The following is a 23,949-nucleotide window of genomic DNA, read 5'->3' on the forward strand; positions in this document are numbered from 1 at the left end:
CGTCCCTGGCAATGTTATACGCGCTCAATTAAGTGTTTCAAAGTGGATACCTGTCCGCAAATGGCAATCGCGGGTTTCGACTAGCCACATTCTGAAACTAAATATAGCACGCACTTAGGCAGGGGACCTAGGATTAGCTTCCTTTTTTCCAGTCTTGGTCTTCAGCCTTGAACGATTGCATGCAGCTTACCGGCGCAGCTGCGCACGAACGACGGTGATTGGCTGGCAGATCCTCCCGACCCGGCATAAGCGGCACACCTTGGGTCGGGTACTTTTCTTGGGGGGCTGAGCATAAACTGGGGGCTAGTTGGACAACTCACAGGAGCCTGAACTGATCCTGTAAAGATGCCGACTCCCACGTGTGTTTGATCGCGCGCGATGTCTTAGATTTCGACTTTTTCAACTTAAACCATCCTAGTGTTTGAATGAAGCCTTACAAGCTGGAATTCCCGTGTTGTGTCAGTGCGCTTTGTTGTGTCCATCATGGCTGACCGGTCCAAGCCCCACATGTCGATGCGGGCCGAGCCCGTGGAATACCTCAGCCATCTGCAAACGCAAGACGACACGGCTAGACAGTTCTCCCCCGGTCCAGGCCAATACGAACTCCTCTCGAAGTCGCACGACGACGTCTCGGGCGCGGGCGCGAACGGCGCACGCGACGACAGACCGCCCTCGTGGACGGCCTGGCACCTGGAGATCTGGTCGATCCTGGGCAGCATCGCGTGCATGATCGGCGTCGTCGTGATCCTGTCCCGGATGAAGGACCAGCCGCTGTCGAACTGGACCATCATCCTCAACCTCAACTCGACCATCGCCGTCCTCATCACGGCGCTCAAGTCGTGGGCCATGCTCGCCGTCGCGTCCTGCCTCTCGCAGGGCAAGTGGATGTTCTTCCGGAAGAAGCGGGCGTCGCTGCGGCAGCTCGACATCTTCGACGACGCCAGCCGCGGGCCCCTCGGCACGCTCCGGCTCTTCTGGGCGCTCCGGCGCCGGCTCGACTTCGCGCTCATCGGGGCGTTCGTGACGGTCGTCGTGATGGGGGTCGACACGTTCGCCCAGCAGCTGATCCGGTTCGAATCGCGCGTCGATCCTGTCGACAACAACGGTACGGCGTCGTTCATGGTAAGCGACAGCTACTACGGTGGCGCGAGGGCGGGCAATGGGGGCATGACCCCCACGGCGCCTACAGGTTAGTAGAATTCCAGAACCAGATCAGCCGGGATAGTGCGTATTAACGACCATGACAATTCTAGCTTCAACCGTTGATACGGCAATGCAGGGCGCCATATACCGGGGCCTGTATAACACGGCATCATCCCCGCCCTTCAAATGCTCATCACAGTGCCAGTGGAACCTCACCGCCCGCTCGCTAGGATTCACCAGCCACTGCGAAGACGTCACGACCCAAGCCATGGCCACTTTAAACCAGACCCATTTCCCCAACGGAACCCTGTTTCAGACCGTCACCACGCCCGGCAACATCAACTTGACGTACATCAACGGGCGCACATCCTTCCACCCGGTCGCCGTCGTGTCCGCGGCCGACATAACCACCAAAGGCTACAACCAAAAGACAGGCGAGGCCTACGCGCCCGAGTTCGCCCGCATCGGCGTCCTGCGCATGCGGGAGCTCCGCAACGAGACGGAGGAGTACTACTGGTACCTCGGCGCCAACGTCAGCGAGGTGGTCGAGTGCACCGTCAAGTTCACGACGTTCGAATACACGGACATGCGCACGGCCGGCAGCGAGCTGGCGGTGCGCGACACGCGGGAGGTGCCCCTCGGCCGGGGGTACCGCTACGACGAGGACCACGAGCGAAGGACATGGTACGCCTACTTCAACCAGACGGACGACATGCCGGCGAACCGCACTCAGGACAAGGCCCAGTTCCGCATCGCGACGCCCGACATGGGCGCGCTGAGCGAGTTCTTCACGTCGACCCGGTTCAGCGGCAGCATCTACGACGGCGAGTCAGCGCTGCCGTCCGAGGGGCTCGGCATCGCCTTCATGAACGGGAACATCCCGGCCGTGTTTGCGAATATGACGCAGAGCATGACGGACCACCTGCGGTCCGGCTACGGCACGGTCCAGGCCGTCAGGGGGCAGACGCTGGTGCCGGTGACAGTGGTGAGGGTGTACTGGGTCTGGCTCAGCCTGCCGATCGGCGTGCTGGCCTTGTCGACGCTGTTCCTGGGCATCACCATCTGGGACTCGTGGGGTTGCCGGTCCACGCTGTGGAAGTCGTCGGTGGTGGCGGCCTTGTACCACAAAGTCGCCTCGGGGACCGGGTCGGGCGGTGTGCTCTTCACCGACCTGCAGAGCGTGAAGCAGATGGAGAAGATTTCGAAGGAAACAAGCTTGGTCTACGTTGGGAACGAGGGTAGGAATTAAACGTCTTGGAAGGGGCTCTCTAGGGGCTCTCAACGTTGAATAGAAGATGTAAAAGTGATATGAATACAGTCAAATGCAACACATGAGGCCAGAAGGCTCCGATGAAACTGCTTGCACTCTGCAAATGTCTCAACATGTAGAATGAGGAACCGTGCCAGCTCGGCATTCAGGACCGCTGTAGGTATGAGTGCGTATCAAACTTCTTGGCATGCTCTGCCATTCCAGGCACAGGCGACACATGGGGTCTGGAGGATGCGTATACTTGTTGGGCTTAATACTGGCAAGGCGGGCACTTCTTGTTGCTCTGCAGCCAGGTCTTGATATCATCCGACACATTGTCGATAAATTTGTGCCCCCATGCGTCAGTGGCGCAAACTGTCCAAACACGTTTGTGTCAGTCCGTATTCCATAATATTCAGCCTACGTCCCTGATGCAACAGCAGCACCACGAGACAGAGATGTTAGACTTACGGCAGTCGCACGGAGCCTCCTTGTGCATGTTGTCGGACTGTCTCCAGTTCCAGCTCTTGAGCTCGCAGACTGGGAGGTTGAAGAAGCCCGGCGTCTTGTAGGCTTCGTCCTGGTTGCTCTCCACCACGTACTTCTGCACAATTTGGTTGAAGTGGTAGCCCATGTCATTGTGAGCTTCGAGACCGTGGCCGGTGTACATGTTCAATGCGCTCTCGTAAAGAGATTGAAGAGCTGTTTTGGCGACAGTTAGTCACCAAGCTAGGGTAGACTCTAGAAGGTTGTGTGTGTGTGTGTGTTCAAGTGACTTACGGATATTGTAGTTTCCAATCGACGCCACATTCTCCGGCGAAACGCCCGCGGGCGCGCGGTACGTCTTGTAATTCTGGTCGCCGTTCCCGACCCCGGCCAAAAGGAGCATGCCGTTGGGCCCACAGAAGCGGAGGGGGTCCTTTTTGCCGCCCGTGTTCTTGTGCCACTTTGCGCAGTCGTTCGTCACGCCGGGGATGTAGACGAAGAAACCTCCCTGGCCCGCCCAGTAGGCCTCCAAGACTTTGATGGCCAAATAGCGGTTGTAGGCGCCGGTCAGTCCGTTCTCACCCTTCACGTAGGCCTGGACCACTTCGCCGCCGGCAAAGGCGCCGCCTTGGAGAAGGTCCTTCATCTGACAAACAGGTTCATAGGTTAGCATCCATATCACTTGGCCACAAGGAATAAGGGAGAAGAAGACTTACTGTTGCACTGCTCGTATCGCCGGCCTTACCGTTGGAGAAGGTGGCGTTGTGGGTTGCCTCGAAACCCGCCAAGGTACCCTCTTTGAGAGCCCGGCTCATGTCGGAGGACTCGAGCGCCGACAGCTCCCCCGACGCGTTCGAGTCGGCCGTGTCGGCCCCAATAGACTGGGCCGCGGACCCGACAGCCGCAACACCGCCCAACGCGGCGCCAGCAACGGGAAAGGCTACGCCAAGGACGGCGGAGCCGAAGGAGAGGAGACCAAAGATGCCGCTGAAGACGTTCTTCGCCACGAGGCTGCTGCCAGGGGTCTTGGGCGCAAATTTGGACTGGAAATCGACGGTGCTCTCGCTCAGGCTGTCGAGCCCGTTGGAGGCCACTTTTTCCCACTGCAGGAACAGCTGCTGCACGTTCATCATGGCCTTGATGCCCAGCCAGCCCTGCTCTTTCTGGGCGACCGACCCCTTGGTCAAGGAGGCGCAGCTGGACGGGGTGGAGTCGCAGTTGCCAAAGCTGTTGGGACAGTAGAAGTCGACGCCGTACTGGTCGGCAAACTCGTGGTGGAAGTCGAAGTTGGGGTCGGACATGCGCTTGCTGAACATGTCGCCGATCAGCTGGTCCATGTTGTGGCTCTTCCAGGTCTCCGGGTTCAGCGAAATGGGCCCATTGCCGCAGTCATCGGCCTTGCCGCCGCCGTTGTTGGGCTGGATGGCGAAGGAGGGGGGCGGCTTGTCGACGGTACCTCCCGAAGCAGGGGCCGCCATGGTTTCCAGAGGGAGCGAAAGGAGCGCCACGGTCAGGGCAGGGTATTTAGAAAACATCTTGAAAGAGTGAAGATAGTTGGGACGGATGTAGAGGCCAAAGAAGACGTCGAGTATAAAAATGGCGAAGTATCTGCCAGTGAGTCAACTCAGAAAGCACGAAGCAGACCAGAAACGAATGATGGAAAACTATTGGTCCTGCATAGGTGGGTTTCTACGATGGACAGGACGGTACTATGCCTACTCTTTATAATCAACCCTTTATAACGGCCCCCATCCAAACGGCGCAGTTGTCTTCGGCCCCTTCAAGATAATTATCGCCTAGAATAGATGATAGCCGGTTGAAAAAGAAAATGCTCGGCAATATTGCCAATCACATGGATGAAGCAGATTGGAGCTAGACCCCTGAGTGTAGTAAGGCTGGGCAAAGTGGATCGATCCTAGCCTGTATTGTCTCATGCAAACTGGCGACGGCATCTCTAATTATAGATCATTTCTGCTAATGGCGGCCAATGGGCGGGCAGCCCACGCTTATGTCAGTCAAGAACTGGTCTCCCTAATGAGTCTCAGGCCGCTGCTTTCGCCCATGCTGATTAGAAAAGCACCAGCTACAGGCCCGCTTTTGACCTGGTAATTGCTCTCTCCACATCACCGCACTTGATGGGCGGAGCAGATCGTTGAGACCAGGCCTAGTAAGCCTGGACAACCTAGTCCCGGCCTAGCCAGAACAAAAGCAACGTTCACATTGACAAGAGGAGGCAGGAGGGCCACATCAAGACCAGTTTTGCTTTCTGGTTCATGAGCTCCTTAATATGTCGTCTGGCCAAAAGCAAGCGTGCGCACCTTGTGTGGCAAAAATTATGTATCCACAAACCACATCGGCTTCTGAATTGCTTAGCAACGAGCATGAGTTCGCCAAGACATCTCATGCCGTCCGGGGGCCGCACGCAGCAATGGCGTATTACTGATAAATGAAAGCAATGAGAGCAGCAGCGACAACGGCAATACCAGCGAGACAACTCGTGACGTGCTTGCACCTTGTACCACTTTGTTGTTCCGACAATGGGGTCGGGGCGCTCGCAAGAAAGTAGTCGGCGATATAGGGAAAGTCATTCATATCGAGATCCCGACAGTAAGGTCCTTCGGGTCCGGAATCAACTCTCCCATATGCGGTGACGCAACCTCGCCAGTCAGAGTGATATCCTGGCCTCGTGGCCGTGATCGCTGCGATGCTCTTGTTTGTTGCCGACCCGTCGATCAAAGACTTCTTCCGGTAGGAGATGGAAATCCCGTCCCCGAATTCCCTGTTCGATACCGGATTGAGCACAACACTTTCCATCCCCTTCTCGTCGCATCCGAATCCGACAACCCAATGCACCCACCACGGCGATCGGCACCAATTGCCAAAGTGCCAGTCTAGCTCCGGCTTTGTATTCCCCGGGGAGATACGATGGTGCGGAAACAGCGACGGTCCGGGCGCGGCTCGGAAGCGTTGAAGGCGGCGTAAGATTCGCAAAGCAGCCCGTGGATGGGCCAGTCGCCGAGTTTACAGGCTCTGGAGCAGTAGAACGCGTTGTTGCATGTTTCGCATCGCGGCGAGCCTTGCTTTCCGCATGCGATGCATGAACCCAGTACAGCGGAAGTCATATTGTAGAAAGGATTTCATATAAGTACAATGATCAATGCTGACTTCAAGACGAACTGAGCGGATGATCTTGTGGTGTTAAGCAGGAAATATATGGGTTGCTAAAACCTTTCCTTAGATTGCTGCTTGTAAGCCCTGGAACCCTAAGGTAATCAGCAACCGGTAGAGGCACACTTACCTTTGAGGTTGTCCTTGCAGTTTCTTTCGTGCCAAGTCAATACATAGATTAATCTACCTAAACCAGTATGTGGAAGCACATTTTATTCCAGCATAATGAGAAACCTTCGTCAACAGTGAAGAGCAACAATGAAGAATCAGGTTTGTTCGCTGAATTTATGGCCTCGGCAGATTGACCAGTCCAATTTCAGATCAAGACTCTACACCTGATAAACCAACCATCAGATTGTGTATACGTATTGGAGCTCATCCAAAGATTGGTCTACGACTTTGCTGGTTAGCGGGATAGGGTAACCAACGGCCTCCTGGACTTCGAACAGAAATTCGAATTTCTCAGAATCAACGGGGGACTGAAAATCATACGAGCCCGCCTCTAACCAGGGCAAAATTACGTAGTGTTCACGAACGTCACCATTTAATTCGTCAACATGCCTAAATACAGATTCTCAATTGTTCTACTCAACTGCAACTAATAAGCAACTTTCAATTGCCTCTGACATTCTTTATGTGCGGAGGCGATTTCGCCGTGTGACCAGTAGCGAATCTCAAGAAGTAGAACCCAAGATCCAGTCTTCGATGTACCCTCTGTCAATACGATCTTGCCTTCAGTGTTCAAAGATCGCTGTCGTACGGAAACGGTACACCCTCCTTCTCCTCGTCCGTCTTTCCCTCGAGTAGTTTGTGCCAGTGAGTGGAGAATGTGGACCGGCAAACCTTGGCCGTGACCACCTCCTTGCTCGACTGATCTTGCTGATCTTGCTCCAATACTTGGGTTATGAGCGGGAGAATCTCGAACTCGCAGTACTTGGAGAGCGCCTCCGCATGCAGCACCCACAGTGGCTTCTTGTCTTGCCGGACCAGCAGCACGCTCCGGGCTCCGAACTGCCACCGCAGGCTCACCCATCCCCAGCCGAGGGTGCCCGACGCCAGGTCGGAGACGGCTGTCGTGTCGCAGCACATGAATAGGAAGGTGGCGGCTTGGTTGAAGGCCGGGCTATGGGAGGTCCCACAGCGAGACCATTCGAGGCTCGCGGGGCAGCGTCGTGCGAGGATAGGTAGTCCGATACGATCAGCAACGTCCGAAGTATCGCCATCAAAGAAGATGGGGTCTGAATGAGAGACGTCGACGGCCTCGAATTGGGGCTTGTTGAACGCGGCCTGGTCGCCCTCGCAATTGACCATGACCCCCTTGACAGGCGACGGTTGTTCGGGGCTAGCGGGTAGGGGCTCGTAACCGCACGAGAGAAAGTAGTCGGTGAGGTGGCGGAAGTCGTTCATGCCGAGGTCGCGGTAGCGGGTCTGGTCTGTCCCTGTACCGACTGTGCCGTATGCAGTGATAGGCCCCCGCCAGTCATGTGAGTAACCTGGGCGGGTGGCCGTGACCGACAAGAGGCTCTTATTGGGCTTCGAGCCATCAGACAAGTACTTGTCTCTCCATGCAATCCGAATGGTGTCATCGAGCCGTCTGTTCAATACTGGGTTGTACTGTACTGGTGTAATCTCCGGATGAGTTCCTGGGCCAATGACGGAGTCACTGACTGGGAAATGAAATATGGTATGGTCGGGCTTATTCCAGTTGCAATGGATCCAGACTAACTTGGGCTTTCTACCACCCTGCGGGAATGAGATCGCACGAAAGTGCTCACTGGTCGGGCGGGTAGAAATGTCAAAAGCACCAAAGCTTGCACATAAGAGCTTGTGAACAGGCCAATCTTGATGCTGGCACTCTTGGGAGCAGTAGTAGGTGCCATTGCATCGCCCACAGCGTTTGGCATCGGGCTTCTCGCAAATAATGCATGTTCGCGAACCAGTAGAGCTCATCTTGAAGTCGGTGTGGGTATGTCAGTGGAAGAGGAATGTAATATCGCAAAGTTGAAGGGCGGTGTCTTGGACTTTGTGGTGATTGAGAGGATGGGGGGCGAAGGGAAGGTTTGTGGTGATGGGGATGGGGAAAGATGGGGAAGAGATTCAAGCGAATTCAACCTGTAATGATTGAGTGGAGGTAAGGCAATACAGTAGGGCTCCTACAATGGTTGCGTTTGCCCAGGCATTTGGCTGCCTTAGACAGTGCGGTTGGTAAGGTTGAACCTGATGTACGCGTGACCTTGCTTTCACCTTTATTTCACCTTACCTTTGATACAGGTATTCTACCCTGATGCACCTGTACATTTGAGATTGGGTGCCTGTACGGTCGGCACATGCCTCACTCCATTGAGCTTGTTCAGTTGTCCAGGAGCAACACCCACGCTCCAACAATCTCGTCCAACTTCAATAACAGAAACGATCACTGCGGTGGTCGACCAAGCTGCAATGTAGAGCTGCCAGTAGATAGGTTCTAGCGACAAACGAGACAAATGAGCTGCATTGATTGCCCAGACCTTGTTTGCGTCCCAGTCCCGCCACTAATAACACTCCCATCATAATCATCAACGTCAAATATCTCCTCATATAGCCACATGCCTTGGCTGATAAGTAGATTATACCCTATGGTTCTCTCCTATGCCACCGCTTTACCTTCTAAGAAATTGTAAAAACAACGAAACACCGGCATGTCTGAGTATGCAAGTCAGATTGGACCATCTTGGCCCCGACGAAGCTGGGCGTCCACCTGGACCGTTGAGCAAACGAGGGACTTACATGAGCGGTGGTGGTTATCCTACGTAAGTAATCACAAGACATCATAAAGTGGGCAGTCCCGTTGAATCAAGTGAACCTGAGTTGTTGTTTTTCAGTATCAGATTCATACCGAAGGTTCTTCGAGCGTTTCAGTTCTCGTATCTCCTTTGTTCCTGCACAATGGATTACGGTCAGCATGGGGGCAGATTGATGAACCAACATCAATCGCCTAAACAAACCAACGACAGAGTAACAAAGCGGGCATCATATCCATTGTTTCTCGAGGTCCAGAAACCCCATTTGGTTTCAGAACCATCCTGCTGTACTTGATCATCTTTGTGGTTCTCCCCCCCTTTTCAGTATAAAGCAACGGCGACTTCCCGGCAGTTGTATTCGTCTTTTCTCGAGCCCACTCTCTGCACACCTTTCAGACCACAGATACCCTAGCCACGCATAAATTTCTCAACCCAGAACACCTAAAGTCACAATGGCGGATCTTATTCCCCACCCCGATGGCAGCCAAGAGCCTGCCCCTGGTAGTTTCATATTGGCCTCGCAGAACGCAGGCGTTGTTAGTGCCGCCGAAGGCGAGACCAAATTCCTGTATACTTTTGGCTTGAACACCTGCATGGGCATCGCCGTTAGCGGCGCCTACCCGATCCCGAAGCCCGCGGATGCCACCGAGGAGCGGCACGACCGGTTCATGATCCACATCGACGAGAGCGAGCCGGCGACCAAGTACGACGAGCTCGAAGCCGAAGTCAAGAAGGCCCAGGCCCAGGGCCTGACGGACCTGCACGTCTACTTCGCCGCCCCCGACCCGGTCAGCTTCCGGCGCGAGGGCGAGGCGGTGGTGCAGGAGGTCCGCGGCCTCCAGCAGTACCTGATGATGCGGTTCCGGATCCTCGTCGGCTCGGACCCCTCGTTCGACCACCAGCCGGCGATCCACTGGTACCCCTACCAGGCCCCGGAGACTCTCGACGGCTGCAACATGGCTTTGTTCGGCGACCGGCGCGTCGTCGTCGAGCGGGAGGAGCAGGACTTTGCCTCCTACAAGCGGTGGCCCATTGTCGAGCAGCAGTGGGCGAACGTCGCTGTTGTCTCGGCCGCGGCTCTGGCGGCGAAAGTCTCGCAGCTCGCCGTCGCCAGCGGAAAAAAACCTAACGGCGCACAGGTAAGTAAATCGCAGAAGAAGAAGCACTAAAAGGTAGGTACATTGTAGAAACACGGTATTAGAGTGCGAATGAATATCAGGTAAGCAAACTTTTCGTTTGTCTTTCTTTGTTATGGTTGACCCAGAAAATGCATTGTATATATATGATCCCCATCATTCGTGTTCTGTATTCATTATTACAACGTGGGTCTCGTTCAACGAAACCTCAAGTGTGTCTTGACGATTATAAGTTTCCAGCCAGTCTCGTCAAACGGCAAGCTCAGCTCCCGAGGCGTCTTATATCTGAATGTCACGGGGACGCAGCAGCCACCGACTCGACAAGAACCTCTGAACGCACTTAGTCATCACTTCGTCCTCTTCGTAGCAGCTGTAAAGGTGTTGGCTTTCCATAGGCTCCGGCAACAGCGGTTCGAGACCAACAGTAGGCCCGGTCCCACGCTTGGCCCGTTGCCGCCGTAGTATTCATCGTCGTCGCTACTGCCCGAATAATTAAGCCCACTGATCACGTCCTCGTCGCCAAGGGTAGCCCGCTGTACAAGACCCCCCACCACCCCGGGCGATTGCAAGAAGTCCAGATGCGAACCGGCAGAGACGGACCAGAGCCGCCAGGCCGTCCAGTTTCCACAGCTCGCGACACGGCGCGCAGTCGATGTGCTCATGCTGGTTGAAGGAAAGCCGGAGCTGGTCGGCAATCTTCACCTACGCAATGTCGGGAGAACTTTGTATTCCGAGTATGACCGCGTATCTACTCTTCTGGATGGAGATTGCAACTGTTTTCGTGTACTCGAGTTGGGTAGACCAAGACAGTCGGTCCGTGGGCGCCAGAATGAGATCGGGATGACGTATGCGGCTGATCGAGTCCGGTAAGGCTCACCTCGGTCAGCTGTGATTCGCCCCTGGAAGGTTGGACTAAGCCTAAAGGGTTGTTAGATTGCTAATGCACTAGCGGAATGACTTGCATATCAACAGCATATTGTCGCTTTACTACCTTGTGTTCCCAACGACATATCCTCCTTTTTTGTCTGCTTGTTCCCAGTCATATTCCCTTGATTCGTTGGTTTATAATGTTCATTTATTTCCCCGGATAAAGCGAAACTCTCACGGGAAGGATGTAAAATATATTTCCGTGGTGGTGTATGGAATAGGGGAAGGCGGAAAAGCGATTTGCCAAGATAAGAATAAGGTGGAGCAGCAGCGCAAGACTCAAGACTCAAGAGGTTTTGAGCGTGGAGGCTTTTCGTTCTCTGTCTGTACTACTAGCTGCCGATGGCATTTTAGTTCTTGGCTGGGGACCAGAGACCGTTTGGGGCGTCGGTGGTGTTGCTTGTGGTGTAGCAGAAAGGGGTGGTTGAGCGTGAGAGGTAGCAACCCCTAAAAGAAGGACGCCGAACATTCTCGTGGTTGGTATGGCAACTATCAGGATTGTACTGGAACCGTAGACCTCTTATGGTTAATGACGATCAATTTGAAAAAGAGATAGTGGTGACTGGTGAAGCCATTTTTCGATGAACGTAAAAGGCAGATCAAGAGGGGTTTTATATCATGTATAGCTGTACTACCAAATCTTCTGTTATACATGTCTTCCTATTCCAGTTTTGAGCTCTGTTACTGTATAATTAGAAGGCCAGATCCCTTATGGAGGCTCGGCCAACGGTCCTCCTGACAAACCACGTCGTTGAACGCCGACCGTACCGGCACTGCACTCAGCCGCACCAGCATTGGCGATACGAGCGGCCCGTTTCGCCATAAACGGCTAGTTGCTGTCGTGCAACAAGATGACCCCCCCATTCCCTACAAAGGGCGGCCAATTTCACCTGTTTAGTGGTCTGACTTCTTCCTTTTCTGGCAACAGAGTGCGATCCTCGCGCAACTTGGTGGAACGGCGCCCCAGTCTGCATCTGCATCGGAAGCAGCCCTAGAGAGTGATCGCGGGAAGGAGTGAACGCCAATGCCTGGTGTCCCCCATGGACGTGCATGCGATGCATGCCGAAGCCAGAAGAAGAAAGTAAGCCTCTTCCGCCATCCGTCAGCGAGACCGCTTCCGTCCTGTGGCTAAGTCTTTTCGTTCCCAGTGCGACTATGCTACGCCATCCTGCTCACGGTGCCAGCGCCTGGGACTCGAATGCGCCGGCTCTGGCGAGCGGAGATTTGTCTTCATAGACCAGCGATGCCGCCGACGTCGGCCAGAACAACAACAGCAACGGGTTAATACAGCGACTAGTCTAAGTCTAGCCGTCTCCCGACCTGCTTTGTCGTCTGCTTCCTTCGTGTCTGGGGCTACTCGGATGTCGCCATCGGTGCCCCAGACGGACGTTCAGACGCTCATTGGTGCTTTCGTGTCCGCCCTTGCGCCCACGACCGTCCGGGTCAATCTGGTGCAGACGTACGGACCGTTCCTCGCGATGGTGCCGCCGCGTCTCGGGACCAACGCCGCCCTCGACAATTCCGCCCGCGCGGTCGTGCGCGCACACCAGGACGCTTGTCTCGGCCGCCCGGCCGCCGAGCAGTCCCTGGCCAGCTATGCGCTGGCCATCCGCACGCTGAGCCGGTGCTTGGACGACCTGGATACGGCCCCTTCCACCGAAACGGTCTGTGCGATCATTATGGTCATGATGTGCCAAGTACGTCGCGGTCAGCCCAGCCCTTTTCCCCTTCGATTTATAGTACTCTCGCGACGGCTATCTATGAGTCACTAACGTCCGACTTTGGCTCTGTTTCGTAGGTAATGAACGGCATGAGTCTCAAAGACGCGACGAGTCATGCCGACGGGGGTGCGCGCCTCCTGGGCTTACGACTGGCCAGTGGCAGGCCTTTGGATGGGTTCGGGACCGCCGTGAGGTCGCATGTACGGGGCATGACGGTAAGTAGAAACGAGTTATTGCCTCCGTGCTGGTACGTGTCAGCTAAGCTGATTTTCCTCGGCGTTGCTCCAGTGGCTACAGGCGCTGTGGAGACGCGAACTACGGACGGATCCAGCACGCTTCGACCGCCTCGTCTCGGGCCTGTACGACGACAATGACGAGGGGGATGACGACGACACCATCCTGATGCGGCGCGTCCGGATACCCCGACTCCTGGCTCGAGCACGCGAGGCGCGCCGTAACAGTCGCATCAGCAGCCCCGAATCATCGGGCATCTTCATGGAGCTCTACGCCCTCTACGAGAGCGCGCGGGGTCATTCCCGGCGCCTCCGAACCCCCGGGACGGCGGCCGTCGCAGTGCCGCAGTACCTGGGCGTACCGACCTCCATCTCGCCCCACGGGATGCGGCTCGTCGTCGCCTGCGTCTGCAGCTGCATGCTGCGAGGCCTGCTGCTCGGGGGTAGGGACCAGCAGCAGCAGCAGCCCCGGTCCCCCTTCGAAGACGCGCTGTGCCGCGAGGCCGAGGAGCTCGCCGACGCTGCCTTTGTGCTGGCGCGGGAGGCGGCCCGGGGCCAGGACATGGGCGCCGGGCACGTCATCCTCAACTGCCTGGTGACTTGGGTCTGCACGGGGGATGCCGGGAAGCGGGCGCGGATCCAGGGCGTGTACGAGGAGTTCCTGTGTCAGTTCCGCCGGGCTTGGGCCTCTGGGAAAGGAGTGGTGATGTGGGAGGCCTTGGCAGCAGACCTCTTTCTGGTTTCGGATCCTTGATCATGGCGTGGATATCGCTCAATTACTCCAGTCCTATCAATGGTAAATCTACTTGCTGGGAAACGAAAACTCACAAGTTCATGTTTTGATTGATTGCATACCACTGCATGGACTATTAACCTAAACATTTGTTGGTGCCATTTCATGACCCAGGCCCATGAGCCCTGCCCGGTTTGTTACCTATGCGCCTGTCCCTTGCAACCTCCCAGGCCCAACGGTTGTTAATGCCTCAGTCGATCTAGAGAGGTCTACTACCTTGAGCTTATACTTTAATGGCCTTGAGGAAGGGTAGCCAGGTGTGTGTAGCTTTCTAAACGCATCAGTCTGGCCCACGGACTACGGTTGGCCTGGGAGAGGCCGGGCTGACTCCAGCAGCATCGGTGCCAGTAGGACAATGACCCGCATCCGCCTGTGGTCCCTGGCACGAAGGAGTGGCGCAACCGTCCACGGAGTTGGGGTCGGGCTGCCAGGTCGGGTCCTTGCAAAAGTAGTCGACGGGAATGTCGGTCTGGTGTTGATTGAAGCACGAGAGGTAGCCGAACCAGTTGTAGATGAAGCCGGTGTCTGTTGTTTGGTGGTGTTCGCCATTAGTTAGCCAAAATTCTGTGTCTCAATACGAAGCTTCTTGGTACCAAAACGAGGGATATATGAACTTACTCAGATTCAGCATGGACAAGGCCCAGTTCCCTGTTTGCTCATCCATGCAGACGCATTGCAGGCTGTCGTAGTTGCCTACGATGGAGCAGTCCTTGCAAGTGTTGCCGAAGTTGCCACTACAGTACAGGCATCAGCACTCTTATCGCGTTACTTATGACATTGGGGTAGGTCTGGCTGGGTCAAGGTAAAGGTGTCTAATAGTGGCCTGATGACGTACTCTTGGGCTGCGACTAATTGACCTCCCGTATTTCCAACGCAGAGGTTCAGGTTCAGGGCGGTCTGGACATTGCTGTCGCAGACATGTGTGGCGCAGTACGTTTTGGCCACGCCGTCCTCCAGGTACCAGGGCAGCTCGCTGGTGTTACAGCCCTGGTCCAGGAATCCGGTGGCGGCAGCGAGGATGGCGAAGATCGGGAGAAGTAGAGCCGAGATGAAGACACGGGCGGAAGCCATTGCGAATCGTCGGCTTGGTGGTATGCAGAGAAAGCGCTGGGTGTGGACAAGCTGGAGATACAGAGGTGATATGGTAAGCTGCTGAAACCACGTTTGGTGCATTTATACACTCAGAACATCGTTGAATACAGGGCAATATACTTCAAGGTTGATTATGTATTGAAGTTGTCACATAATCCACGCTTGGTTGAAGATTGACCTATACATTGTTTACAACGTAGAATTCAGTATTTGAGGACATCATGGACTTATCACGGGCTTTTCACAGGCTGGGGAGGCTTTAGCAACTTGAATGCAGTGTATTGAGTATCATTGAATGCATGCTGTAATCGTGACTTGCAATTGCGCGGAAACGATGTCGAGTGAGACTAATTTGTGGCTGTTATATGTAAACGTCTCTACTAACTCTGCAATATATATACGATACGACTAAACCTACTTCACGCCTTCGATAAGAGGTTGTTCTGTTTACTTTTGCTATGTCACAACCTAATCAGCCTAGCAACATGTCAAATCAAGCTCAGGGACATCCTCTCATTATGAGGCGACGCATGTGGTAGTGTGATGACTCCATCAACGTTAGCTAGTTAGGGAGCCTATACATACTACACATACCGCTTCATTGTGAGAGATTGGGGCATATTCCGGACACACACACACTATACCCACCTCATGCTATCGATCTGGGTTGCAGGAAACAAGAAATGGGTCTCAAATACTATAAGAGACGTCCATTCAACATACTGTCCTATCGAGTGACCTCATGGTCACCTCCGAAGACCGACTCCAATCAATGATCACAGCGGCCCCCTCTCGAAGCCATGCCGAGAGGCCAAAACGACATTGAGCGGCTGGGCAAAGCAATGATTGGCCAAGTCTTGTAAGATACCATACCCAGAACATGAACTACCGTCTCCTCAGGGCTGCAGGGCACTCAGCAACATAGCTACATCACAGGGCGTGCCGCAACGTAAAAGATAGAAATCATGCCAGCCAATGTCAAGAGATACCTGCACGTCACGGTAACACAACATGAGACATGTCACTAAGAACACTCATGATTATGGACATAATGCTGTGTAATCATTGACTAAATAACATAAATCGCACCAAACCAATGCTCGCGCCTCGCTATTTGGTAATATGGTAATAAGACAAAGAAGAAGGTATCAAGTCGTAAATCGTGTATCTTGCAACGTTCGTCACGCCCGACGGGGCTGCAGAAGCTCGGCTTCTAAGTCGTATAATGCATCCCATGCGTATGGGCTCGGGAAGTTTAGAGACCGTGACCTGCCATCATCAAGTATTAGTCATGCGCCACTCATTTTCAACTGGAGAAGATATATATGAGCAAGACGTACGGCCGAGCTGCTTGCCGCGCTTGGAGACCTCGGCGGCGTGGTGCTGCTTGATCTTGGCCAGGCGGGCCTCCTCCTTGGCCTCGAGCTCGAGGCGCTTGACCTCCTCGCGCGCCTCGCGCACCTGGGTCCGGGCCGCGTTGAGGGCGCGGTCGGCCTCGTGCTCGGCCGCCTCGGCGCCCATGACGCGCTCGCGCGCCTGCACGATGGAGGGGTCGAGCTCCATGTTCTTGTTGCCGTGGCCGAAGGAGCGTTGGAGGATGGAGCCTTTGCGACCTGTTCAATCCAAGAGGTGTGTTAGTAACATGATCGCTTTACTAGTTATTGTACAGGAGGGAGCAGAAAGAGGAGGAGGGAGGAAAATCCAAGTACGTACCAGTGCTGGTGGAGGAGTGCGAGGAGGTGGTGGTGCCGGTGCGGGTCGTCGAGGCGGGCGAGACGGAGCGCTCGCGGCGGCTGCCGAACAGGCCCCGCTTCTGGTGCTCTTCGTGCACAGGGGCGGGCTGCTCGACGACCTCGTCTTCGGGCTTGCGGCTGGAGAAGAACGGCATGGTGTGTGGATAAGGCTGGCTTTTCTTAAGGTGTGTTTGTAAGTGGATGGGAGTATATGCTAGAAAGCTTGTCGTGGATAATACGGCAACGGTTTTGGTGGATCTTCAATTGATGACAGAGGACAAGAGATGCTTATTGATGAAAGTGAAGGGGTATCGGCAGTTTTATCCGTGAATGCTTCTGCGGTCTATATATACATCAAGCCATCCCTCATCCATGCCAGCTATGCAATCTCCCTTTTGCCGTGATTGCTTGTCGACATCCTCTGACGTAAACCGGTTTTTTAGTTGTTGTTTGTTGTTCGAGCTGACCAGAGGGGATCGCCAGGAAAATGACGTAGCATCTGAGCCAATCAGAGACAGGTTCGAGACAAATCCGCCAATCACGGCCGACCAGTGACGAAGGTGGTGAGATTAAAGCATCCCCTGCCTCGCCTGGTGCCTTTAAATTGCCAAGACGCAGGGTCCTGACGGTCGGGGAAATACGCCATCATCGTCGTTAATCTCCAGGGACCGCAGGCAGTCTCGATCAGGCTTTCGCGGCCACGATGCACAGCGACATACGATGATGGAGTTCGAAGGGTCCAAACATGCTAGGGTCTAACTTGGCAAACCCCTGGGGAATACGCTAACACCAACTGTCAACTGTAGCAAGCGCCCAGATGGCTGCGGGCGACGTGGGGTCCAGAACGGTTTGACAGCCAGGTGCCAGGGCTGAACCTGAACTCGAGACACAGCAAAGACAACGCGGTCTGTCAATGCTACTCCTTGCCAACTTCACCCTACTTGCTGTTTCTCGATCGAGGTCAAGGCTTCTGGTTTCGATGTGCGTGCAGGTGACCTTAGATGTCGCATAGCACTTATCGTCATCATTGAAGCTCTCGATTGCTACGACTGGCCGGCCAATTGTCCGCTCTCACTAGACAGTCGTGTCGCAGGCCTACCACATGCCGGCGGATTGCCCGGTCTCTTGATAGTCAATGCCCTGCGAAATTGCGCAACGGTAGCGCAACCCGGCCGAGGACCAGCTTCACCCTTGAATGCCCACCTGTGTGATCGGAAGGGATGACTTCATACTTTTGTTTTAGTCGGGCACTGGATATCTGTTTCTGAAAGTTGAAAGTGTTTGAGTGATGGCATTGGTCAGTTTGCCGTTTTCAAATAGGCTATCCCAGTGAAATGACTTGCCCCAAAGATTTGGCTTGGACTCGGACAGCGCACCAAGGCCTTGCTGCCATACTACTTCCCCTCGATTCCCCAGCAGCAGCACCGCAAGTTTTACCAGTTACATCAAATACCATGTGTAAATATACCCACGGCCGAGTTGTCAAACAAAGCAGTAAAACATGGCCATCTAAGCTTCGTGATGCTTACGCTTATGTCAGGTAGATGGCGTCGGCGATAAGCTTTCAATTCGCCCGACCGAGAGGCACGCGGGCCAATTTTGGACCGACTACGGGACGGCACGCCCGCACAGTTGCTTACCGTACCTTGGGCCTTGAGGATGTATGCGCGTGGTGGTTTTCATGTAACCTCAACATTCTTGGGATTAAGAGGACGAAAGTGTATCCGATAACTTTGGTGCACAATGGCTTCTCACCCTAATCACCTCCTCGTCGGCGCCATGTTCGGTAAGCAGTGGGTGCAAGGGGAACTTCCCCCTCTGCTGCCCGCCGCGCCACCAAGCGATGACGAGAATTGGGATCCAAGTGTCGTAGTGCACGGCGACTGGATGCGCGTGCCGGCCGAGCGACGACACAGCGGTTGGAACACGGTCGAACGGCAATGGGTTGGTGTTGGTGGTGTTGAAAGACCAGCGGTCCGGGAAGACCCACCGGTGCAGTCGAAGACGCAGGCACCGCCAAGGTTCGGATAGGCTTCGGCATTAACGAGTGGAAACGAGCAAGTGTTGACTTTTGAATTGCGATGCAGCGGAATCTCCGGCCAGTCCGCCGACGATTTGGGCAACTTGCAGCCCGCCCTGTCGCTGCCGGCCCCCGGACTGGAACTCGACTTTCGGATGGTCCTGGAATTAAGCGATGCTACCGCGACGGTGGCGGCAGGGGATCACTTCAAGAAGTTCACGACGTTCACAGACGGCGCCTGGTCTGGGAGTATAGGGAGTGGCACCGTGATCGCAAGTAGATTGAACCTTGACCCGATGACCCGAAACTAATACGAGAGAGATGGTGTTATAGGGAGGTGACCAAGAGACCATGGATATGACCGTCGGCTCGACCTTAGCCACCCAAGTCGAGTCCAAGTACCGCCTACGAACAGGGGACGAGCCACCAGCAGTGTAGGTTCTACCTACTGATTAACCGCAATGCACTCTTCTAGCGGCGCTGACTTGTCAACAGCATCGACTGCCGGACTCGAGGGTTCTTGATTGCACCGGCGCAGATCACGGACGAGCTTCGCGATTGCGAGAAGGCTCGGGTGGTCGATCCTCGGATGTACCGGTATCGGGTATTCATCACGATGAGGACGGCGGATGCGCGATACGCCGCCAGAGTCAATACCGGCATGTGGGTGGGAACTTGTCTGTGGGATGTCGCGAAAGTGGTATACGAGTAAGTCAGCGATCTGCTGATGGCAATATCGCTTAGAACTGACAATATCGCAGTGCATATAGAGTCGTGTAGATTCGAGAGCAGCCTCGTGTGAATAGCACGGCTGTACGCAGCGTGTTGAAACTGTTGGACCAAATAGTGTTATGCTCATGCATTGAAAAGCAGAAAAGCTCGACGTCAAATGACGATTGGCCCATTACAATGAAGCCTTCCGGATAAGATCGACATCGGGTCCATTTACCCCGGATTGCCCCAGATTCTCGAGTGGAGTAACGGCGATCCTTGGCCATAAAGAACCCGTAGCGCCCAGGGACCTCAGATCTTTTGATGACAGGTACGATTGAGTAGAACCCAGTAACATCTATCTTGATAAGCCAAAATGGGACCCTTCAGCGTCCTGGCATTGCTCAGCGTCGGACTCGCATCCGCTGGCATCGACAGGGAGCCCATCGTGTCGAATTTCAACGTCGTTCGGACGAGCTTGATTGACAACGAAACATCCCCTCTCCAGGTCGGGAATGGGGACTTCGCTTTCAATGTGGACACTACGGGGATGCAGGTGCACACAGACTGAGCCAAAGTGAAAGACGATAAGATATATGTATGGCTGACTGTTACGCAGACGTTTCTTCCGTTTAACACTCTATCAACTTGGGCTTGGCACAATGATTTCCTGCCCACCAACGGGTAGGTCATGGATGTGAATGAAAAGTGCAAATAGAAACTGATCGGTTGGCTGCTCAGAGAGGTTCTGGATGACTACACAGGGGTTGCCATGCTGACCCATGGTCGGAACGTCTCCTACGACATTCCAGACCCCGACCTCCCCGAGATATCGCAATGGCTCATCGGGAACCCCAATCGGGTTAATATGGGTCGGATCGGTTTGAAGTTCAAAGGACAGTCCCTCTCAGCATCTGACATCTCCGAGCCACGGCAAGAGCTCCACCTGTGGAATGGCTTCATCACCTCCAAGTTCCAGATCAACAGGACGCTAGTGGAGGTGGTCACACAGTGCGATCTCGAGACTGATGCCGTCGCGTTCGAGATCGAGTCGGACCTCGTCGCGTCGGGAGATCTCGAGGTCGAGTTTGATTTCCCCTATCCGCCCATTCACGGCGCGGAGCACAAGTACGAGGTCTTCGCCGGCGTGTACGACTTCCCACTCAACCACACGACGGAGCTCGTGCGGGACGGTGGCCAGAAAAGCGGCAATACCACTGTCGCGCACATCTACCATGAGATGCAGGAAACCAAGTATTACGTCAATCTGCAGTGGGAAGCACCCGAAGCGCTAAGATCGACGCCTCCGACCCTCCGTCGCCACGAGCCCCCTGGCTCCGCCTCAAGAACAGCCCACAGATACACCTTGGCCCCGGGAAGAAGAGACACTGGTCATGTTCCTTCCCCCAGATCTTCCACATCGCCATCGAAAAGGCTCGCCTTCACGGCACACTTCGCCCCCACCAGTCAGACCCCCGCGCCGCCCGCCCTGATCCGCGCCCGCAGCTCCGCCGCCTGGGCCGCGTACTGGCGCGAGGGCGGCTTCGTGGACGTGATGACGGGCTCGTCGAACCCCAACGCCACGGAGCTGCAGCGGCGCATCGTCCTGAGCCAGTACCACGTGCGGGTCAACAGCGCCGCCAGCCGCCGTCGACACCCGCAGCCGCCGCAGGAGAGCGGGCTCGTGAACAACGGCTGGTACGGCAAGTTCCACATGGAGATGGTGGTCTGGCACGGCGCGCACTGGGCGACGTGGGGCCGGCAGGCTATCTTCGATGGGATATTTCCGGGTATCTACGAGAGGTTCTTGCAGTCGTCTCGGGAGAGGGCGCGGCGCATGGGTTGGGCGGGGGCGCGGTGGCCGAAGATGACGGAGTCGGTTACTGGGAGGAGTTCGCCGGGGGGGATTAATGGGCTTTTGATGTGGCAGCAGGTAAGTGGTAATGCTGAGTCCTTTTCCTGAGAAGGAGGAATTGCGGGGGTGGATAAAGTGCTCTCGGCTGATGACAGGTGTGAGGGATATCGCATATAGCCCCATCCCATGTACCTGGCCATGCTTGCGTACCAGGGTTCGTCCAACTCATCTAAGCGAGAAACGCTGGAGCGATGGGATCCCATCCTGACTGCGACTGCGGATTACATGGCGTCCTATGCGTGGAAGAATGAGACGTCAGGATTTTACGATTTGGGACCACCGTACGTTTCGTAACCTTATATATCTCGCGCAACCCCCAACTAAGCAGTATAGGGCGTACGGCGTGACCGAGAACACTCCGCCGACCGAGTCTTTGAACCTGGCATACGAGGTAAGTCCAAATTGAGCCCACTCCCGCTCCCGCTCTCGCACCTCCATCCTTTGATCCGGGTACTTCATGTTGCATAACCGATACACCCAATAGCTCGCCTACTGGCACTATGGCCTCCGCGTCGCGCAGCACTGGAAGACACTGCTAGGCCGCCCCGTCCCGGAAGCGTGGACGCGAGTGTCCGAGAACCTAGCCCCTCTACCCACGACGACCGACGCCGGGACCGGGGAAGTATACTACGCCGTCTACGAGGGTCTCAACAGCACCTGGTGGACCGATGGCGACGCGAAGCTCACCGGCGACCCCCGCAGCCTGGTCATGCTGCAAGGGATCCTGCCCGACCTACCGCCTCTGAGCCTGTCTTCCCATCACAATGACGGCACCGAGGAAAGGGAGCTGCGGGATGGAAGAGCGATGGTCGACCCCGAGATAGCCCGCGCCACGTCCGACCGGATCTGGGACGTCTGGGGCGACGAACAGATCCACGGATGGGGTCGGCCGGTGCTGGCTATCAACGCGGCCAGGATCGGGAGACCGGACAGGGCTGTGCATCACCTGACGGCGTTTGATTACTGGGCATTTGATGATGTCGGTAAGTTTTCATGGCCTGCTTGCTTGCTTGCAAATTGATCACTGACTGACTTTGGATAACCCACCCACGCAGGGTTCGCGCTTCGTGCCGAGCAGGGCGGGATACCACCCCCTTTCATGCCGGGCAATGCTGGGTTTCTGTATGCCGGTGAGTTCAGATGCAAATCCTCATTCCAATATCTATTCTTGGTCACGTTCATCTGGATGAAGACGGCTGATGAGGGTTTTCGTAGTCGGCTATATGGCGGCCGGCTGGGCCAGGTCCGAGGGTCATGCCCCTGGCTTCCCCAAAGACGGCAGCTGGGTCGTAAGGCACGAGGGGATGCTCAAGGCACTTTGATACGCAAATACCCTTCCCCTCTTCATAGCGAAACCACTGTATGCTCTGGCGCACATCAGATCGAGCGCGATTGACGATGGTGTTTATAGTTGTTTTGATTTTGATCTTAGTGTATGTGCAATTGGTCATGTTAAATGACGGCTGGGTAGATCGAGTACTACATACTGTCTGTCTACTTGTGCAATGCATACACCAAGGAGGAATTTTGCGCACAGCGTTGAATGAAGGGGGTATCCGTAGCACACCAAGGAAATCGTACAGAACGCTGAAATGACAGTTTTAATCCACCAATCGTACATACGTATGTACATTGATAGAAGTAAGCTCTCACAGCTACAACTCCAGCTCCAGCCCGAGCAGAGCCCAGACCATGTCGAGCTGCCGCTCGCACCACGTATTCATCCACACTATAGCCCGCAGCCGGTCCATTAGCACCTCCTTCTCGGTGATGGCCCGTTCCCGGCACAACCGCCGCAGCGCTAGCACGAAGAAGGGGCGGTGGTCGCGCGCCAGGAAGGTCGAGTCGAGCGTGGGGATTTCGTATTCATGGTGGCGGGGGTGGTGCGCCGGGCGCATCTGCACGCAGCAGCCGACGAACAGGATCCAGAGGAAGATGTCGTCGTGCAGGTCGTCTTGTAGGATGATGGGGAGGAGGCGGCCTGCGGCTCGGTTTCCGGTTCCAACTTCACTGGGACGGGCATGTTGTTGGAGTCGTTGAAGGGGGCGGTTTCCTGGTATGAGGATGATAATGCCCAGCTCTCTGAAGTATAGGCCTGCGCGCCAGGTGCGTCCGTCGTATAGTTTGCGGGGGGCGAAGGGTCACCGTTGGTACCGAACAGCCAACCCAGATGTATGAGCAACCCGGATAGGCTCGTCATCAGAGCTTCTGTCAGTGCCTTGTGCCGCTTCGCCGCGGGCGGCTGGCCCCGCAGAGCCAGGTGGAGGAACAGATGGCTAGCGTAGACTAGCGATTCCGACAAGTCGGTCGGGTTCGCGAGAGTGGCTCCGTGACCCAGGCGAGCGGCCTGGGCTCGTGATTGCTGCTCCATCGCGCACAGGCGGTACTCCATGAGATAGACCGTGTCGCTCATCTGGCTGCGCTGCTCCTTGAGCGCATCGATCCGGGCGAACTCGAAGTTGTTGACGGCCTCCGTGGTGGAGAAGAGGAGCTCGAAGAGCTCCGTGGCTTCACGGTCTAGAAGAAGTAGGCCGTGCCGCCCGTGCTGCTGCGACTGTTGGAAACCTCTTGCGGCGTTGTTGTTGATCGTCATCGACCGCGACATGAACCGGTCCTGTATATCTAGAGATCCGGAAATCTGTGGGACGAAGGGGAATGAGAGCGGCACGGCAGCCATGGTGGCGTAGGCGAAGTCGGCCCAGGATAAGGCGCGCTGGAGCAGGGGGCTGTAGCCCAGTCCGTCGATCAGTCCGCCGCGTAGCTCGACCATTCTCAATAACCCATTCATATGAGCTCTCGCGGAAGATACCGATCCGATAAACGACTATTTGATTAGACACTA

General features: G+C 55.3%; 11 protein-coding genes across 11 annotated transcripts; 5 read left to right on the forward strand and 6 right to left on the reverse strand.

Annotated features, from left to right (window-relative positions):
- Window positions 1-483: 483 nt before the first annotated feature.
- On the forward strand, window positions 484-2,392 carry PG985_012813 (uncharacterized protein; the record flags this gene model as incomplete). Its single annotated transcript, XM_066832579.1, has 2 exons — window positions 484-1,189; window positions 1,254-2,392. 2 exons carry the CDS (start codon window positions 484-486, stop codon window positions 2,390-2,392), a joined length of 1,845 nt encoding a protein of 614 aa, XP_066680629.1.
- A 271-nt stretch (window positions 2,393-2,663) lies between these two features.
- Window positions 2,664-4,413, reverse strand: PG985_012814 (uncharacterized protein; the record flags this gene model as incomplete). The annotated part of the gene is made up of 4 exons (XM_066832580.1): window positions 2,664-2,767; window positions 2,864-3,094; window positions 3,173-3,524; window positions 3,595-4,413. 4 exons carry the CDS (start codon window positions 4,411-4,413, stop codon window positions 2,664-2,666), a joined length of 1,506 nt encoding a protein of 501 aa, XP_066680630.1.
- A 901-nt stretch (window positions 4,414-5,314) lies between these two features.
- Window positions 5,315-7,996, reverse strand: PG985_012815 (uncharacterized protein; the record flags this gene model as incomplete). The annotated part of the gene is made up of 3 exons (XM_066832581.1): window positions 5,315-5,620; window positions 5,803-5,908; window positions 7,416-7,996. 3 exons carry the CDS (start codon window positions 7,994-7,996, stop codon window positions 5,315-5,317), a joined length of 993 nt encoding a protein of 330 aa, XP_066680631.1.
- A 1,282-nt stretch (window positions 7,997-9,278) lies between these two features.
- Window positions 9,279-9,995, forward strand: PG985_012816 (uncharacterized protein; the record flags this gene model as incomplete). Its single annotated transcript, XM_066832582.1, has 1 exon — window positions 9,279-9,995. The coding sequence occupies one exon, from the start codon at window positions 9,279-9,281 to the stop codon at window positions 9,993-9,995; it is 717 nt and encodes a 238-aa protein (XP_066680632.1).
- Window positions 9,996-10,309: 314 nt separating this feature from the next.
- PG985_012817 (uncharacterized protein) lies at window positions 10,310-10,624 on the reverse strand (the record flags this gene model as incomplete). The annotated part of the gene is made up of 1 exon (XM_066832583.1): window positions 10,310-10,624. The coding sequence occupies one exon, from the start codon at window positions 10,622-10,624 to the stop codon at window positions 10,310-10,312; it is 315 nt and encodes a 104-aa protein (XP_066680633.1).
- Window positions 10,625-11,913: 1,289 nt separating this feature from the next.
- Window positions 11,914-13,597, forward strand: PG985_012818 (uncharacterized protein; the record flags this gene model as incomplete). The annotated part of the gene is made up of 4 exons (XM_066832584.1): window positions 11,914-11,970; window positions 12,038-12,586; window positions 12,768-12,825; window positions 12,942-13,597. The coding sequence occupies 4 exons, from the start codon at window positions 11,914-11,916 to the stop codon at window positions 13,595-13,597; spliced, it is 1,320 nt and encodes a 439-aa protein (XP_066680634.1).
- A 319-nt stretch (window positions 13,598-13,916) lies between these two features.
- Window positions 13,917-14,707, reverse strand: PG985_012819 (uncharacterized protein; the record flags this gene model as incomplete). The annotated part of the gene is made up of 3 exons (XM_066832585.1): window positions 13,917-14,161; window positions 14,255-14,370; window positions 14,472-14,707. 3 exons carry the CDS (start codon window positions 14,705-14,707, stop codon window positions 13,917-13,919), a joined length of 597 nt encoding a protein of 198 aa, XP_066680635.1.
- Window positions 14,708-15,983: 1,276 nt separating this feature from the next.
- PG985_012820 (uncharacterized protein) lies at window positions 15,984-16,616 on the reverse strand (the record flags this gene model as incomplete). The annotated part of the gene is made up of 3 exons (XM_066832586.1): window positions 15,984-15,997; window positions 16,069-16,341; window positions 16,442-16,616. 3 exons carry the CDS (start codon window positions 16,614-16,616, stop codon window positions 15,984-15,986), a joined length of 462 nt encoding a protein of 153 aa, XP_066680636.1.
- Window positions 16,617-18,204: 1,588 nt separating this feature from the next.
- PG985_012821 (uncharacterized protein) lies at window positions 18,205-19,261 on the forward strand (the record flags this gene model as incomplete). Its single annotated transcript, XM_066832587.1, has 5 exons — window positions 18,205-18,482; window positions 18,549-18,747; window positions 18,815-18,915; window positions 18,977-19,189; window positions 19,243-19,261. The coding sequence occupies 5 exons, from the start codon at window positions 18,205-18,207 to the stop codon at window positions 19,259-19,261; spliced, it is 810 nt and encodes a 269-aa protein (XP_066680637.1).
- Window positions 19,262-19,568: 307 nt separating this feature from the next.
- Window positions 19,569-22,503, forward strand: PG985_012822 (Six-hairpin glycosidase-like protein; the record flags this gene model as incomplete). Its single annotated transcript, XM_066832588.1, has 7 exons — window positions 19,569-19,748; window positions 19,812-19,876; window positions 19,934-21,125; window positions 21,225-21,388; window positions 21,441-21,498; window positions 21,592-22,090; window positions 22,163-22,503. The coding sequence occupies 7 exons, from the start codon at window positions 19,569-19,571 to the stop codon at window positions 22,501-22,503; spliced, it is 2,499 nt and encodes an 832-aa protein (XP_066680638.1).
- Window positions 22,504-22,762: 259 nt separating this feature from the next.
- Window positions 22,763-23,877, reverse strand: PG985_012823 (uncharacterized protein; the record flags this gene model as incomplete). Its single annotated transcript, XM_066832589.1, has 2 exons — window positions 22,763-23,088; window positions 23,253-23,877. The coding sequence occupies 2 exons, from the start codon at window positions 23,875-23,877 to the stop codon at window positions 22,763-22,765; spliced, it is 951 nt and encodes a 316-aa protein (XP_066680639.1).
- Window positions 23,878-23,949: the final 72 nt, after the last annotated feature.

The sequence above is a fragment of the Apiospora marii genome (genome assembly GCF_038362585.1).
Source record: "Apiospora marii strain CBS 49790 chromosome Unknown utg000009l_segment0_segment0, whole genome shotgun sequence".
NCBI lineage: Eukaryota > Fungi > Ascomycota > Sordariomycetes > Amphisphaeriales > Apiosporaceae > Apiospora > Apiospora marii.